This window comes from Phalaenopsis equestris, unplaced genomic scaffold (genome assembly GCF_001263595.1).
Source record: "Phalaenopsis equestris unplaced genomic scaffold, ASM126359v1 Scaffold000203, whole genome shotgun sequence".
In the NCBI taxonomy this organism is placed as follows: Eukaryota; Viridiplantae; Streptophyta; class Magnoliopsida; order Asparagales; family Orchidaceae; genus Phalaenopsis; species Phalaenopsis equestris.
Window position 1 is genome coordinate 2058857 of NW_018164645.1, and position 16955 is coordinate 2075811.

The window sequence follows — 16955 nt, forward strand, 5'->3', positions numbered from 1 at the left end:
TATCATCACCTAAATAGATTGAGCCAAAATTTGTTAACTTGTATGAAGTAAACCACTCTCTGTTAAATGTTATATGATAAGAGTATCCTGAATCAAGAATTCATGCATAAACTAAGTTGACGAAACTGAAAGCATATCACCATTATTGCAATCTGAATAATCACTCTGCACCACATTTACGGACTTCAATCATGCATCACATTTCTCCTTAGTTTGCTTCTTGAGCTTTGGATAGTCTCTCTTCATATGATCTAACTCATCGCACTTGTAGCAATGAATCGTCTTTTTACCTTTAGACTTTGATATGAAATTTTACATTCCAGAACTCTCAATCTCTTTATTCCTTCCACCATCTTGATTACCCTTGACATATAAATTATCATCATGAGAGTTTTCCCCAGCATTCTGTTTCCGCTAGTTGTGATCCAACAAAACTGCAGCAATCTCATCAACTTTGATTGTTTCTTTCTCACAAGTAAGAGTAGTCACCAGGTGTTCATAAGAAGAAGGTAATGAGCATAACATAATCATTGCTCGATCTTCATCCCCAATACTTACATCAAGCCATGATAAATTTCGTGATTATTTGATTGAAGTCGTTCACATGCCGCGTCGGATCAGAGCCTTCTTACATATTCAGCCCAAACAACTTTTGCTTCAGATACAATTTATTCGTCAGAGATTTAGAGATGAACTGAGTTTCTAATTTCTTTCATACCTCTCATGAAGATTTTAGATTTATTATGTGATACATAATCTCATCAGCCATACATAAAACGTATGGTTGCTGTTGCTTATTTTTGCAATTCTTCCTAGTTTTCATCCTCCATGACATCTGATTTTGTTACCAGCAAAGCCTCCAAGATTTCTTATTGTGCCAACAAATCTTTTGCCTTTATTTGCCACAAATCGAAGTTACAAGTTCCATCAAACTTGACTGCCTCGAATTTTGCAAAAAAAAAAATGCTATCTCAAATCTCTCATGCCGCGAACTTTTTTGAAAATTCTTCTACTTCTGTTGTCGATTTGCTCACCCAAACTCTTCTTACAAATCCTTTCTCTATTCATAAGAATCCCCCGTGAAGCCGATGCCTGCGTCGAAGTGCTTCCTGAATCTTTTGTCGAACAGCTTCGCCACTGAAAGTCTTTCCTTCTGTCGCGAGATCTCGCCCGGTCGCCTACAAACTCTTTTGTCCTGACTGATTGTTTGCGGACTCATTTGTCCAATTGCCTGAGAACTTTTTCGTCCGTACATATGGCCGAACCAATCGTGTTTTGTCTCGATAGCCAATGATCTCGCCCGGTCTTCTGCTTCGCGAACGACATGAACGCTGCAAACGAGCTTGTCTCAATCGTTTACACTCCTAGAATTGGGTAATAGGTAGGGGTGTAAATGAGTCGAGTTGAGCTCGAGCTGCCTATGACTTAAGCTTGAGCTTGATTAATTTTATCGAGATCGAGTCAACTTATTTATTATAAAATAAAGAAAATAATATTAACTTAAGCTAACTTTATAATAAAATAAGAAATAAAATGAATAACCAGAAGAAAAATAATAAGAAATCACTCAATATATAATGAAAAATATTATTTTTCTAAATATTTTTAATATCATTGAGAGAAAATATTGAAATTTAATATATTTTAAGTATATTTTATATTAACATTTTTTTAAGCGAGCCGGCTCACGAACTTACAAGTTGAGTGAGAAGTTGAGTGAGGGCTGGCTTAAATTTGGCTTTTTAGCTTGTCAAGTTGTATTCACGGGCTGTTTATTGAGTCTAACTCGAGCTCGCTCGACTCACTTGCACCCACAGTAATAGGCACGCAAATCACCGAGCCAAAATAAATAAATAAATAAATGCTCTCATTCTACCTATTTGACGACGTCGAACGGTTCTCGCCATTTTCGAGAGTTATCGAGAAAGCCCGATTTCAATCCATTTCCACTTGATTCCAGCGTCTGTGCCTTCCTTGTTTTGGTTTCGCAGTCGTTCAGGAAATCGGATGTATACCGACGGATTCAACAGACGCGTGGCGGGGGACGCGAAGTGACCAACAAGGGATAAATCGACCTACTGATTTCGATTTGGAGTGAGGGAGGGAGAGATGGCTGGCGACGGTGTGAAGTGGGAAGGTTTGCTCAGATGGAGCCTCTCACAAGCCGATGGAACTCAGCCCAAGAGGGTTCTTAGGTATGTCATCTCTCCCTCTTTCTTTTTCGCTCCTCTTCCTAGGTTAAGTCCAATCTTATTAGATGTTTTCATCGCTGTTAATTGTGGTTACTTGGGGTGGTGCAGCGATGAGGAACGGAGGTGGTTCATGGAAGCCATGACGGCAAACTCTGTGGATGTTATCAAGAGAATGAAGGAGATCACAGAAGTGATGAAGACTCCGCAGGATGTTTTGGAGGCTCACGGCGTCACTACTGCGGATATTGAAGGTAATTTAACTTTGGGGAGACGATGATTTTGCTTAATTCATTAGGATTTGTAAACAAAAGAGAGGCGAGTTATAACCACAGAACATCCTCACCTCTCTCAGCACATGGGACTTGCGGTCCCTCCCCATCCAGAGCCGTGGATGTAAAACAACCTGCCTCATCCGCACCATTCAATGTATTCAACAGTTTATCATTTACCCCGACTAAACTCTATATAATAAAAAAACTGTACAAGAAACAAGGCAATGAAATCGAGATATACAAAGCTTAAGCATATTAGCTTACCTATCCCTCGCCTTTTCTTTCCTTTTGTACTCTATATGGGCCCAAGCTCCTCATCTCCAGTGCAGATCAGCCAGCAAACCAATAAATCAAAATGGCAGAAATTTGTATCCAGCATCACTTATTCTTGATATCTCACATCAAAACCATCTCAACCTCGTCCCTCTGCAAGGACAACCATCAGGTTTGGAAAGCCTAAATTCTCAAGCTCTTCTCAACAAATGGGTTTGAGTCTGTTGTTGTTGGAACAATAATCTGCCCGCTCCAAACTCGCACCACCGATTCAGGCTCCCAGGAGATCAACCGATTTTACACTCTTTGGCACCTTATAGATCAAAATCTTGCTAATTCCCTCTTCTCTATCATCTCTAACTCTATTCTTTCCTATGTCCTGCACCTCTAAAACAATGTTGCAATCTGGACAGCACTGGAATGAAGGTTACAATCCAACAACAAATCCAGGGTAATCCAGCTCAAGAATTAGCTTTACCGTATCTCAGTAACAAACACCATGACTCAGCACTTCTCAAGAGTAAAAACACTAGTTGACTGCATTACTGCTTCAGGATCTTGGCCCGATAATGAAGATATCAGAATCTATACCCTAAACAAACTCCCACCAACTTACAATGCATTCAAGACAACAATTAGCACACAATTAAATCCCATCATTATAGATGATTTCTTTTCTCTCCTATATAGTGAGGAAATCAACACTGCCATCAAAATGGCAAAAAGAACCCCTCCATAGCTCTTATTACAAGCAAAAAATGTGGATCCTCATTCTAATCTCGCTACAATAGTCGAAACTCCACTGCAAAACAAACGAATTCCATGTCCAACAACATAAATTGATCCTCTATCATTAGCCAAGTTTGTCCTAAACAGTGGCATTTGACCGCACAATATTGGTGTAGAGCCAACCTATAATACAAACCAGCTCTCTGCACCAAATCATATTTCCCTCACCTCCACCATCTCCAAGCCGATGCAACACAAGGCCTTGAATTTAGACTCCTCATCATATCTCACTCCCCATTTTGATACTCAACATAACTCCACTCCCTACATAGGGATAGCTTAATTTACAGTTGACAATGGGCAATCCACAGGCATCACACACACACCTGCAATGATATTCTTCCTATTCTAACTCTCAATTCACTCTCTCCAGCACGTTGTCTCTCCCATAAGCTGATCTCAATACACAAACTAGCCAAGGACAACTAGGGCTGTTAACGATCTGATTTCTAGTAGAGCCAGTGTCGGCTCAAAATCTATTTGAAAGAAATTCGATAAAGAATTTCGTCTTATAGATTTGTTCGTTTATTTCGATCCAATCTCAATATGAGCCAAATTTTGAATCAATTTTAGAGTGATTAACAATTTTTTAGCTAAATTCGTTAGATTCACAATATTAACGTCACTGGGGTTGTTAACGACTCAATTTCGAGTCGAGCTAGAGTCTGCTCGAAAAGAATTTGATTAAAAAATTTGACTCATAGCTTGGCTCGTTTTGTTGAATCCGAGCAAAAAATCGAATGAATTTTCGAGCGATTAACAATTTTTGAGCTAAATTCACAACCCTAAGGACAACAATTGACTTATTACTTTTAATGCTAATGGTTTTTTGCATATAGGATCAAACAATCAAGAAAGTACCCTTCCAGGGGCTGCTTATCAATGTTTCTATCCCATCATAACACTTAACTCCAACATTAACTCCACTCAACATCAGCGCCTCATACACTTACAGTCCATGGTTGTAGCCTCCTCCAATGCCAACCCTACTCTACATGTCCCCTCCACAAGTCCCTTTTTCTTTTTCTGCTATGCCAAGAAGAGTCACAAGCTTTATTTTGTTCCTAGCCCAAGTTCTTATCAATCTTTAGAACTAGTTCACTCAGGTGCATGTAAACCTTTTTCTCTACCTTACATTTATGGTTGCAATGCTAAGTTTATTTTATAAATCTCCTACATTGAATTCTTTACATCGATAGCGCTAATTGGCTTGCAATTTATATTCGGATGCACTAACTGTGAGCCTAGCTCACACGTTTTGAAATGTAGTATTGAAGCGGTTGTCATGTGACTAGCAGCTTTACTAGTCATTTTCATTAGAACAACCTAATTGACATTGTGTTTGGGAACTTTATGTAGACAATGCTGAATGGTGTACAACCTATTGCGTGGTTCACCATGAAATTATAAGCAAATTTAACTTAAATTAACAGTCTATCCTACCTCTTTGTTTGTTCTCCGACCAGACACTCAATCATGTTAGAAAGAGTTCTGTTGGTGATATGATATGTTGAATTTAGTTTTAGGTCTGTTTGAGATTGCTTAAGATGCTCATGGAAAAAACAACTTACAAAGAGGACTTCATGATCGAAGGCTAGGCTTCAAGGTGCTCCATGAAACTGAATGATATCTTTAAAGAAGATTTGTGTCACATTAACTATGTAAAGCTTATTGCTTGCAATTAAATGTGAGATATTTGAGAAACAGTCTACCACGTCCATTACAAAGTAAACTCTGTGTTTTGTTTTAGGTAGTCCAAATTTAAAATCAAAACTTAAATATTCCCAAATGGATTGTGGAATTGGTAAGGGGCTCTAGAAACTTATATTTTACGAGGCAACTTTGAAAGTTTGACATCGCCTATATACCTCGCCACATCTTGTCTCAGCTTTAGCAAAAAAAATAAAAGATAAAAACAAAATAAAATAAAAAACTAAAAAATAAAATGCAAATACAAAAATGATAAGGTGTTATCCCTTCCAATCTGAGTTGCTAGTCTACCACCGTGAAGCTCTTTGACTAGTTGTATTTGTAGTGAAGTGTTTATAAAACATAATTGATTTTCTTTGAACAAATATTATCACTGTAATGAATGATGGTTGATTGGCCTTGCACCGGCTTCATTGCTCAACAAAATTCGGCTCATTTGTGCATATATCTTTGATTGACTCTGTGCCAGTTATGGTGGTTTGTAAAAATACCAAGAGGCTGACCCATCTACTCTAAGCATCAATGACTTGGTTAGTTGTCTCGGAGGCTTGGATTTATGTGTTAACTCAAACTAAACTTCTTTAGAAATATGACCTACCACATATGCAATTGGTTCAAAGTTTTTTAGGTTTTATAGTAATCACAACAATCGATAATCCATGAACAAAATTCCTTGTGAAGGAGGTAATGCTCGCAACATTTAAGGTTTCTTATGACGATATATTACTTTTGTTCATATGTAGAACATTTTATATGAGGGACACTTAGTTTCACACAAAAAAATGTGATAGATTTGCCTTCTTGGGACAAGATTGCACCAATCACAATGACTGAAGCATCAAAGTTCACTTAGAGTAGTGTTTTAAAGTTTGGAATACTCAATCCAGGAGTTGCACATAGTTCGTCTTTGATGGTGTTAAAATTCATTCATTCACTGTTCAAGTCCTCACCTAAAGTTATTTTGTTTGATGGCATCTGTAATCGGCTCCATAAGCATGCCCAATTTTTTTTCTGAATCTTTATTAGAAGTTTGCAAGACCTTGAAAGCTCGGAGTTTCTGAAATACCTTCCTCGGGTTAGTCTAAACTCCTAACTTATTAATAACATAGCCTAAAAAGTACACCTTTGAACTAGCAGATTTGCACTTGGAGTTGTTAAGGAACAATTTTACTCTCATAGGACCAAGAAGTAGCAAGGTGTGTGATGTGCTGTAAACTGGAATATTGTCAAAGTAAACTACAGAAAGTTGATCAAGAAAATGTTTCAGTATTTCATTGATGAGCCACGTAAATGTTCCAGGTGCATTGCTTAGTCTGAATGACATCACACACTATACATATAAGCCTTTTTTTATTTTAAAAGCAGGTTTTCGGTCCACAGGAAGAATACAAATTTGATGTTTCGCGCTTATTAGATCTACTTTGGAGAAGATAGATGCGTCTGCCATGGCCTAGAAGATCCTTGGATCTCTACATAAGAAAGCAATACTTCATAGTGATTTTATTTATAACTCTACTTTTCACGCCTATTTTACGACTTTCATTTTTCTTTAGAACAAGTAATGTTGGTACCACACACGAATATAGACTTGGACGAATGTAATCCATGCTAAAAAATTCATCAACGATTTCTTTTAATAGGGCCTGTTCTTTTGGGTTCATTCGTTTGTATGGTAAGATTGGTAAGGTAGCACTCAGAATTAGATTGATCTGATGTTTGATAGCTCAGACAAGAAGAAACTGTTTTGGAAGTTCAGCGGGTACAACATGAAACATCTCTAAACTGCTATAGCAGTTTTGTCACTTTACTTGGCATGTTTTGATTAATACTTTCAGCATTCTCCATAGTGCTGGTTTTGATTAATACAGATTTTAATTTTTACATTTTAAAAGCAATTGGGATTCTAAGATGGTTATAAAAGCTGCTTTCTTCTATTTGGATTGCTCCATAGGTTGCAATATAGGCGTTTTGTTCGAAAGCAACTGGGTATTTTTACCTTAGCTATTCAAATTTGTAAGTATTACTTGTGCTCTCATATCAAGCTTCTGCATTGTACTGCTAAGGGCATACATTCATGCCTATGACGACACAAACATCACACTCATATTGCTTCCCTATAGTGAATGAGAGTCGGTACGAACCAGTCATTGCTGTTTCCACTCCTCTCTTCACCCTACTCATTTTGTATGGGTTTGGATGTTTGGTAGTTTTAATTGTGGTGCCTCGACCTTTTCTTGGGACATAATATTTTATTTGCTCTCACCATCAATAAGCAAATCATAAACATTCACCATGACAGTGTACCTTGTGTTAAAAAAAATGTTGTTGAGACATACAATACTTGTTTAGGAGATAATACAATTTTTTATGAGATGCACAACAAGAACTTACCTTCCTCAGCCACAAGGCCTTCACAATAGTCGATTGAAGGTAGTGCAAAAGCACGGTCCTCTATCCCTTTCTCTCCCTCCATGAATTAGACTTGGTGATGATTGGGGTAGTAATTTGAGTGGTGTACTTGTTGGAAGTAGCGAAAACATTTGGACGGTCTTGGCTAATGGTAGATGTTGTCTTTAGTATAGTTTGGTTTATCAACACCTTTGCCCTGGGCTATCGGCTGGTTTGTGGTGGTTTTAGACTTGAAGGGAGCTTTTTTTGCAATGTTGTTTGGCCCCTTATCTTGATCAATGGGTTGTTCACTGCTAGGTCCTCTCCATGAATAAAACTTCGATGTCCGAAAAGTCATAGTTCGACCTTATGAGCAAAACTGATGCCCTGGGACAGTGACCAAACATACCTTATTTTTTTAATTTATCTTAGATAGATTCTTTGAGGCCATCGATATATCTTGCCACCAGTTGTTGGTCTGTTTCATTTAGATTGTTGCGGCACTTAAATGAAAAAACTTCTATGTAGGCGTTGATTGTGCTATTTTGTGAGAATGTTTGATATTGCAAATAGAGCGTTTGCTCATAGTTGGAATGTCTCAGCAGCTATATTACCCTCCGCTAGCTCCTTGTACAACTCCGGCCTTCTCTCATGTGGGATTGGGTGAGCGAAACCTATCACACGCCAACTCCTCTTAATTTGCAAGCTACATATTTAACCTTCTCATTCAATGGGATATCCATGTATTTGAAGAAATACTAAACCGATTGTTCCTATTTCAAATAATCTTCTCTGTGCAGGTGGCCATGAAAAAGTGTATATCAACTTTTACCTTATATTCTCCACAATTCCAACCCTTGGAATGGCTCCGCCTAGAATCAGGTTCCCATGGTGAAATTTCTGCATCTGAGTTCGGAATTGGAAACAACCTCTCATAAGAGAAGATGATGCTTTTCATCAGATATAGGATTGTCGAGATGGTTTGTTAAATCTTGCCGTCAGGGTCACCACAAGTTGCAAGTTAATTTAATGACCTCTCCTAGAGTAGGTGTTGTCGTTATGTTTGTCAGTGGACAAGGCACGTTGTCCCTAATTGCATGTAGCTCCATCCTCACCTCATAAACCACCTTCCTAAAATCAGTGGTAAGATTATCAAGTCGTAGCTCTAGATGGGATCAGATTTAGCATAATTATTCCCAACTACGATTATCTTTGCGGATGGTTTTTTGGCTTGTCTCCCATCCTGCTATGATACTGATATGGTTCAACTGCAAACAAGAAGATGGATTAGAAGCGAAAAAGGATAGTAGAACAAGGAACAGCAAGAAGCTCCCAACCTCAGTTACAATTCCCTTTAACGCGACTATCACAAGGTAGAAGCGTCATTAGACATTAAAGGTACACAATTGCTGCCAGCATCAATCAAATAAGTTGATACTTAATATAATTAAAAGGAAAATATGATAGACCTAATAGCAGTACCTAAAAGGGAAACAGGGTGGCACGCTTCATCAGGTCTGGGTTGATGACATGTTTACTGTACCTTTGGTTGCTTTTCTTCTTTTATTTGAAGCTTTTATTTGGTCTATGTAAGCCATTATCATTGTTTTAAATTTTGCCTGAATTGCTTGGACAATGAATTTTACTTTGGAATTATTTTGAATGTATAATCCGATTCCACACGCATGATCTGCTTTCTAATTATTTTATTATTTCTGTGGTTAAATTTTCATTTTTTGATATTTTAGATACTTAATCACTAGGCTTGAAACGTTTTACAGGCATGCTTGAAGAACTGCAAGAACATGTGGAATCAATTGATATGGCCAATGGTAAGCCTAGAACCATTTTCTTGTGTTTTAGATACATTGTCTTTTTTTATCTTATTTAATTTGTTTTCTGACATGTTTAGCAGTTTCCTTTTCACATTACCTTATGGTTTGTTTTCTAGGTATAACCTTCATGATTAGATAAATTTTTCTCTATGCTTTATATAGAAGCTTATCTTAATTTTTTTTGCTTAACAAGACCCTGCAAGAAATATATATATATATATATATATATATATATATATATATATATACACTCGCTTTTGTCATGGTTTCTGTCCACTGTTTTGAAGTTTGGGAGGAGTTTCGTGCATTTTAAAGGAAGGTTGAAATGCATGTCCTACAATTTTTCTTTTGAGTTGGCTCCCTGCTTGGGTTTGCTATAATTTTGGTGGACTAAGGTTTCTTATGGACACATGGCTGTTTTTGATAATTATATATATCGAATATATAGGACTTTTTAATTTTGTTGTCTGGGCCTTAATTTTGTTATCTGGGCCTAGCACCAATAAATGCCCCATATGCTCGGGGGACATCGAGATGTTATCGGAATTTTTACCGATAAGACACAAAGTAGGTCAGACTAAGAGGATATTATGGACATTAAAAACGCAACCAAGTAAAATTGAAGAGAAATTAAAATATAAAAATGATATTGAGTTAATAATTAAAATGTGTCGTGTTGAAGAAATTGATTTGGTTAGAACTGAATTAAATAAATATAGGACTGAGCTTATAAGGTACTCAATTGCTTGTCAACGAGTGGAAAATGAAATCTGTAGTGAACTTGATAGCTTGCTTACAAGCACAAAAATGATTTATCACTGCTCAGATTTGCTAAAAGTATTTTTGAATTATAAAATTTATAAAGAGTGATTAAGACTGCTCATTTATAGGCCAAAAAAAAAAAATCATTTGGGGGTTTAGTTGAAGGAACTAAGCACTAAATGCAAAATAAATAATATTATTTTCAAGTTCTGACTCTCCTAAATTACCACTGAATCCGCACTACAAACATAGAAGTGGACAAATGTCAAAAAATTGAAGGCTTAAAATGAAAATTGTTCGCATGTGTTCCTAGGTGTATATTATAATGTGTGTGCGCACTACAAACATAGAAGTGGACAAATGTCAAAAAATTGTAGGCTTAAAATGAAAATTGTTCGCATGTGTCCCTAGGCATAAATTATAATGTGTGTGTGCGCGTGCTTGTGCCTGTATACTTACACACACACACACACACACACACACACACACACACACACAAATATATTTGTGAAAGGAAATCGATATTTGCCCGAGGCCCAAATACCGATTTCCCATGCGCTAGGCCCCATGATGAGAGTTCGCGTCTTGTTCCTAAATATTCGAGAACCCAACACCACTGGGGATCAAATCCGTGACCTGAGGGGACTTACAATGAACCTTGCCTACCAACAGACCACGGCTTGCGACGTATTCAAGTTATAAGAAACATCGTGATACAAGTGATTGCTCTTTTATTAAAAATGAAAGTAGGAAAAGTGAAAAAACAACACTTTTTTTTCTCTGAATCAGAAATTTCAACGCTGACTGACGAATTCAAGTTTGTTCTTATTGGAAAATTTCAATAGGGACACCCATCTATGGAAGTTATCAGGAAAAATTTTGATGACCTCAAATTAGCAGGAAAATAGAAAGTGGGGCTCATGGATGAGAGACATATATTGATTCAGTTAACCATGCCTGAGGACCACACTCGAATTTTTTCCAAAAAATATCTTAACATTCCTGGTAAACCAATGAAGCTACTCAAGTGGTTTCCTGGTTTTGACCCTAATCATGAACCTCCTACTGCACCGGTATGGTTCAGTCTACCTGGTCTCAAGCTGCACTTTTTTTATCATCAGGTTCTTTACTCTATTGGTGCCATACTTGAGATCCTATGAAGCTAGATCTACCCACTTTCAACCTTACCATACCTTAAGTAGTCATAATACTTGTGGAAAGAGATATTACTTTGTCTGATGTTATTGAAGTCTGGTTGGGTACAACACGTAATGGATATGGGCAACAAAAAATTCATTGAGCATAGACCTCCTTATTGTTTTCATTGTGAGATATTTGGGCATACCACTGATAACTGTCATAAGCTTCATCCTAATTTAAAATCTAAAGATCAAGTGAATAATGATGGATCTAAGAATATATCTGTTCCACCTGGGTTCCACCTGGAGAGAAAACTACCACCTGGAGAGAAAACTACGACAGGACAGGATTTTATGTCTGATTCTATTGCCCCTGTGGACTCTCCCCCTGAAAATATTGTTTCTGCATCAATTAGAAGTTGGATGACCCTGCTGAGCACCCTACACTTTCAAACTGTATTGGACCCTTACCTACACGGACTGATAATCAGGAGAACCTTGCAGCTACCAATCTTCAGGAAATATCAGGGGTAGAGGCGAAAACTCTTACCTCACCTACACTTATTGGCCCAACTGTTTCTATTGCAACACTATCACCTCATCCGAATGAGCAACAATCTTAAGACGAGGAATGGCAGGTTTACACTTCCAGGAGGAAGAAAAAGAATGAAGATCTACTTGAGCTAAGGAATCTAATGGATGATACTCTGGTTACTTCGGGCAATGGTACACCCTCACCAATCTGTTAGCTGGTTCTTTTCTGAGAACTAGGGCAGAGACATAACTAAAATGGGTCGACCGTGTTGATCTTTTATGTACAATCTACTTTTGGGTTTTTAATTTTCTTATTTTCTTTTTTTGTCTGTTGTACCGTATGAGTTGGGTGCCTATTTGGGTTTACTTATACAACCTATATGTACCCCTTTCTGTTTAATATAATTGATATATATATATATATATATATATCCACACACACATAATTAATTTTGCTAAAATCTATTTTTGAAAATCCAATCTAAACTTATTAAAAAGTGCATATCTTAGGCGTAGCAGGCTAATCCTCACTCATAAGATTTATAGTTTACAAAATTACGTTTATATCTAGCCATATTTCATCTTCTGCAAGCGATCATGCAAAGTTAATAAGGTCTAAATAATAGTAAATTATTTGAATATTCTGATGATGGCTGCGTTAATAGAAAATCTCAATCGAAATCATTTTAAAAATAAAGCTTTTAAGTTTTAAATGTAAATTTAAAATGTTCAAGAAAATTATTATCTAAAGTAAAGAGCAAAATTCATCCATGTTCTATGCTACTTTGTTGAGGGTGATACATTCAAAATTAATCCAAACTCACAATGCGTTAATGTTGTATCAATTGGACATTTATAATCACTCTCTAAATGACCTCATGCTAGCAAGGATGTGACATGTGCTTTTTGTCCGTGTGATTTTTGATGCAAAATAGAACTACTAAATAGCTTCTGCAGCCAGAGCTCTCCGTTTGAGTGATTTGCTGCTAAATGACATCATTAAATTATGTCATTTGTTGTAATCCGCTTGTTTCCTAATGTCTTTGTCTCTTGAATTATGAAATATATTGTACACTTGATAAGCCGTGAATTTAACTTAAATCCAGTCAAACACTGAAAAAAGGAAAAGTAAATCCAATGAGTAGTTAAATCGAATTTCATCATGTTTAATTGCTATTTTTCTCCCATTCTGTCACCTGCTCGACGTAAATCCAGATTTAGTAAATCCAATCACCATACACATTTATTCCGTCTTTGCGCGAGCTCCTCTGGTAGTTTGGCTAATCCAGATTTATCATATTACATAAATCCTATTTAATGCAAATCGGAACTGTAGTCAAACACCGCCTTTATGAATGTTCTCGTTACTCTCAAGCGTTTAATTTATTGTAAATTGGTTCAGTTATGCACGCTGATGAAATATTTGTTTTATTTGCTCTAATGAACTATTTGTTTTATTCGCTCTAAAATTTTTAGAAGTTATATTTCAAATACCCCCTTTTCTGTGCCATGCCACTTGACCATCGAGTCAAATTTACAGCCATATGCGATGTGCATCTTCATTTTAAATTTGGCCACCAAGGTTGGCAGTAGCATTTTTCATTTCCACTGGTTATATTGACAAAAATGCTTTTCTTATTTTAGCAGCAGAACTCATTTTTGAGTGATGCTTGTTAAACCCGCATTTCATTGGTTTGGATGCCGTCTCGATAATTTTAAAATTGCTTACCTTTACTAATACTTTTTTTTTTTTTTAATAATATAAATACATCAGATTTGCGATTTGCACTCAATTGGTGGTCTACTTCCTCTACTCGGATATCTGAGGAACTCCAATGCCAGCATCCGAGCTAAAGCTGCGGATGTTGTAACTACCATCGTACAGAACAATCCCAAGAGCCAACAACTGGTAATGGATGCAAGCGGATTGGATCCTCTGCTCTGTAATCTTTCTTCCGATTCTGATGTAACAGCTCGCTCTAAGGCTCTCGGAGCAATATCTTGTACGTATGTAGAAGTAAATGTCGAATTATTTTGTGGTACACCCATTTGAGGTGTAACTGTGATGAGTGTTCTGCCTGAAAATTTCAGCCTTGATTCGAAACAACAAAACTGGAATGAATGCATTTAAATTGGCTAATGGTTATGCGGCACTTAGAGATGCCCTGAGATCAGATGATGCCAGGTTTCAGAGGCAAGTGTTAGGCCCGTTACTTTGTTCAATGCATTTGTAAGAAAAACTAATTGCACTGCCAATATTTGAATTCCCGCAGGAAGGCTCTCAACCTGATCCAATATCTTCTTCAAGAAAGCACGTCGGACTGCACCACTGCTATGGAGCTTGGTCTTCCAAGGCTCATGGTGCACCTGGCCTCAAGTGACAATGCCGGCGTGCGGGAGGCTGCACTTGGCGCTCTCCTGGAGCTGGCTCAGAACCCAGCCTTAAAAGGTTCCAGTTCTTTTGACAAGGAAGATAAGCTAAAGCAGATCCTCCAAAAGCGCATGGACGGAATCAGTTATATGGAAGAAGAGGAGCTGGGCGCTGCGAGGGAGGAGAGGCAACTGCTGGACTCTCTATGGAGTGCATTCTATAAGGAGCCATCTTCACTTCGGGAGAAGGGTCTTGTGGTTCTTGCTGAAGAGGAGAACCCACAGCCCCCACCTGATGTGGCTGGGGAATCCGCCGCTGCGTGCATGGGCCGCAAATAACCCCACCCGGCCTCCGGTTCCGGCGGGAGCAGAGAAAAAGAGCGAGAGTCCGTTGCTACTGGGCCCTGGGCCTTCAGCATAGCGGAGGTCTGTGTTCTTTGCTATTTACTGAATTTTATCATGCACTTGTCCTGGACTATTAAACAATCAATAGATGGTGGAAGGGTAGGAATGCCTAGCTAATTGAAATGTTACATTCGCGTTTCTATTTTCGTTCAATTTTATTTTACTTGGCTTTTTTTTCTGATGCCAATATCCCATTATAATTTAAACTCGATTAACAGAATATATGAATCCAAGTCTATTGGATTCTCTTAAACTCTTTATGGGCGGAGACTTGGATTCTCTTAAACTCCTTATGGGCGGCTTGGTTGGATTTGGGGTCTAAATCAAGTTGGATTTAGTAAAACTTGTTGATTAGAATCTGAAAATCATTTGATATGATAATTATTATATCTAATCAAATTTTTGATAATTATTTGACAATATTTTAAAATTTAAAATTTATGTGAAGAAAAATATTTTTGGAAAATATTGAATCTTGTAAATATCAGTCTTAAGGTCCTTTTGGAATGCTTTAGGTTTTAGTAGCTGATGATTTTTTTTTAAAGTTTTTTGTAAAATTGGCTTGAGAGTTTTGATTGGGAAATAAGATTTTAAAAATTACGGCAAGAATTATAAATATAATATTATGTTCTATTAAGTGAGCGATTATTTTGTAGTGATCATATTTTTAAAGCTGGATGCAAATTTTCTGTTTGGGTTTATTTCTGTTTTTATTTTTCTATTTTTTTATTATATTTTGTTTTTTTTTACTTTTTTTTTTTAAGAAAATATATTTGTTACTGTTATAATTTATATGTTTTTAAAAATAAACAGTATAAGATGTATTTGATTGACTATTTTTTATTTTAAAAAAAGAAAATTATATACTCGGGTGAGTAATCTGTGCTAGAAGATCGAGAGCTATCATGGGAGATTGCTAATTGGAGGAGGAAGAAGCGGCCGGATGAGAAGTGGAAGGTGAAATGTGTAGCTAGAAGAGCGTGCAGATTTTAGGGCATGAGTCCGAAAACATGTTTTGAAACTGTTAAAAGATAATGTGTTTTTGATGTTTTGGAAATGCATTTTAAAAATAAAGTTAAAAAGCAACAAAAAAAATAAATATTATTTTTTTATATTTTTATTATTATATTGTTATTTTAAAAAATAAAAAATAAAAACGAAAAATGATGGCAAATAAGACTTTAGTTTCGCACAAAATTAATTTGAACAGCTTTTCATACAAGGCCGTGGTGGCGTTCTAAAAGCAACGTAGACAAAAAACAATATTGTAGTAGATTTTGAGCAGTAATTAGGTGCATTTTAAAGTAAAAAAAAATGATAGATTTAAATGCAATGGTGTCTGATCTGCCATAAAATTTGGATTTACTGAATCACGGAACTTAGCTATTTACGGGATTTATGGTGCTAGTTCTGCGGCAGGGGAGCTGTAAATTTTGCTTGTCCACGCTGTCGCCGTATCAGAGAGAAAAAACAGGAGCGGCGAGGGCAAGAAAGACCGGGCATTTGCTTCTATGACTATGAATGGGAAAGAGAACGGGAATTTCGCCTGCATCCTATTTGTGTTTAATTTGATTAATTCAAATTATTTTTATTTTTATTTTTATTTAATTTAATAATTGATGAAGTGCGTATTACTTATCATATTATTACCTCAAACCCATTTTTAATTTAATTTAATTTATTTGAAGTTAATTTTTAATTAATTTCATTGAGTAGCAATTAATTTATCATCAGATGTGCTGAATTTTGATTTGCCCGTGAATCACACCCTAATGAATAGAACATAAAAAAGGAAGAGCGAGGTAGAGACACAGAGAGAAATGAATACTAATGAATAGTAAAACATATTTTTTATTATCATGTATGAGCCGATTGTTCAATTATCCTATGACTCGGTCATTTGAGAAAGCCTGACTTCGACATTGTAACACTGGTTTTATTCGCTAGACAGAGTTGGTGCAGTCGGTCGACTAGACTTATTTAGCTTTGGGTTGACAAAATTGACTCAATATACTAAACTTTGTTAATTGATTGAATCAAATTTGGGTATTGACTCATAATCCCTGGACCGAGAGCTCTTGTCGACAGAACGAGACAAGGCTATAGGGCCTATGGTGAATCATCGTAATCTTATAGATAACTCAATCATCGATGTGAGAGTCCTTTGAGATGATTGTGAAGTTTCATTGCATGACCCATTTTTTGTCTCTGATGCGGAACCTTGGGGGAGTTCATGGGATGAAAGATGACGAGGAACTAGATTTTTACCTCGGTTGGATATTGGGA

At 36.8% G+C, this 16955-nt stretch overlaps 1 protein-coding gene across 1 annotated transcript; it reads left to right on the forward strand.

Annotated features, from left to right (window-relative positions):
• Window positions 1–1866: 1866 nt before the first annotated feature.
• Window positions 1867–14848, forward strand: LOC110022913. The gene is given in 7 exon segments (XM_020722070.1): window positions 1867–2195; window positions 2301–2443; window positions 9406–9456; window positions 13676–13897; window positions 13986–14088; window positions 14168–14572; window positions 14574–14848. Coding segments are annotated over 7 exon segments (1122 nt in total). The 5' UTR covers window positions 1867–2109; the 3' UTR covers window positions 14686–14848.
• The last annotated feature ends 2107 nt before the right edge of the window (window positions 14849–16955 follow it).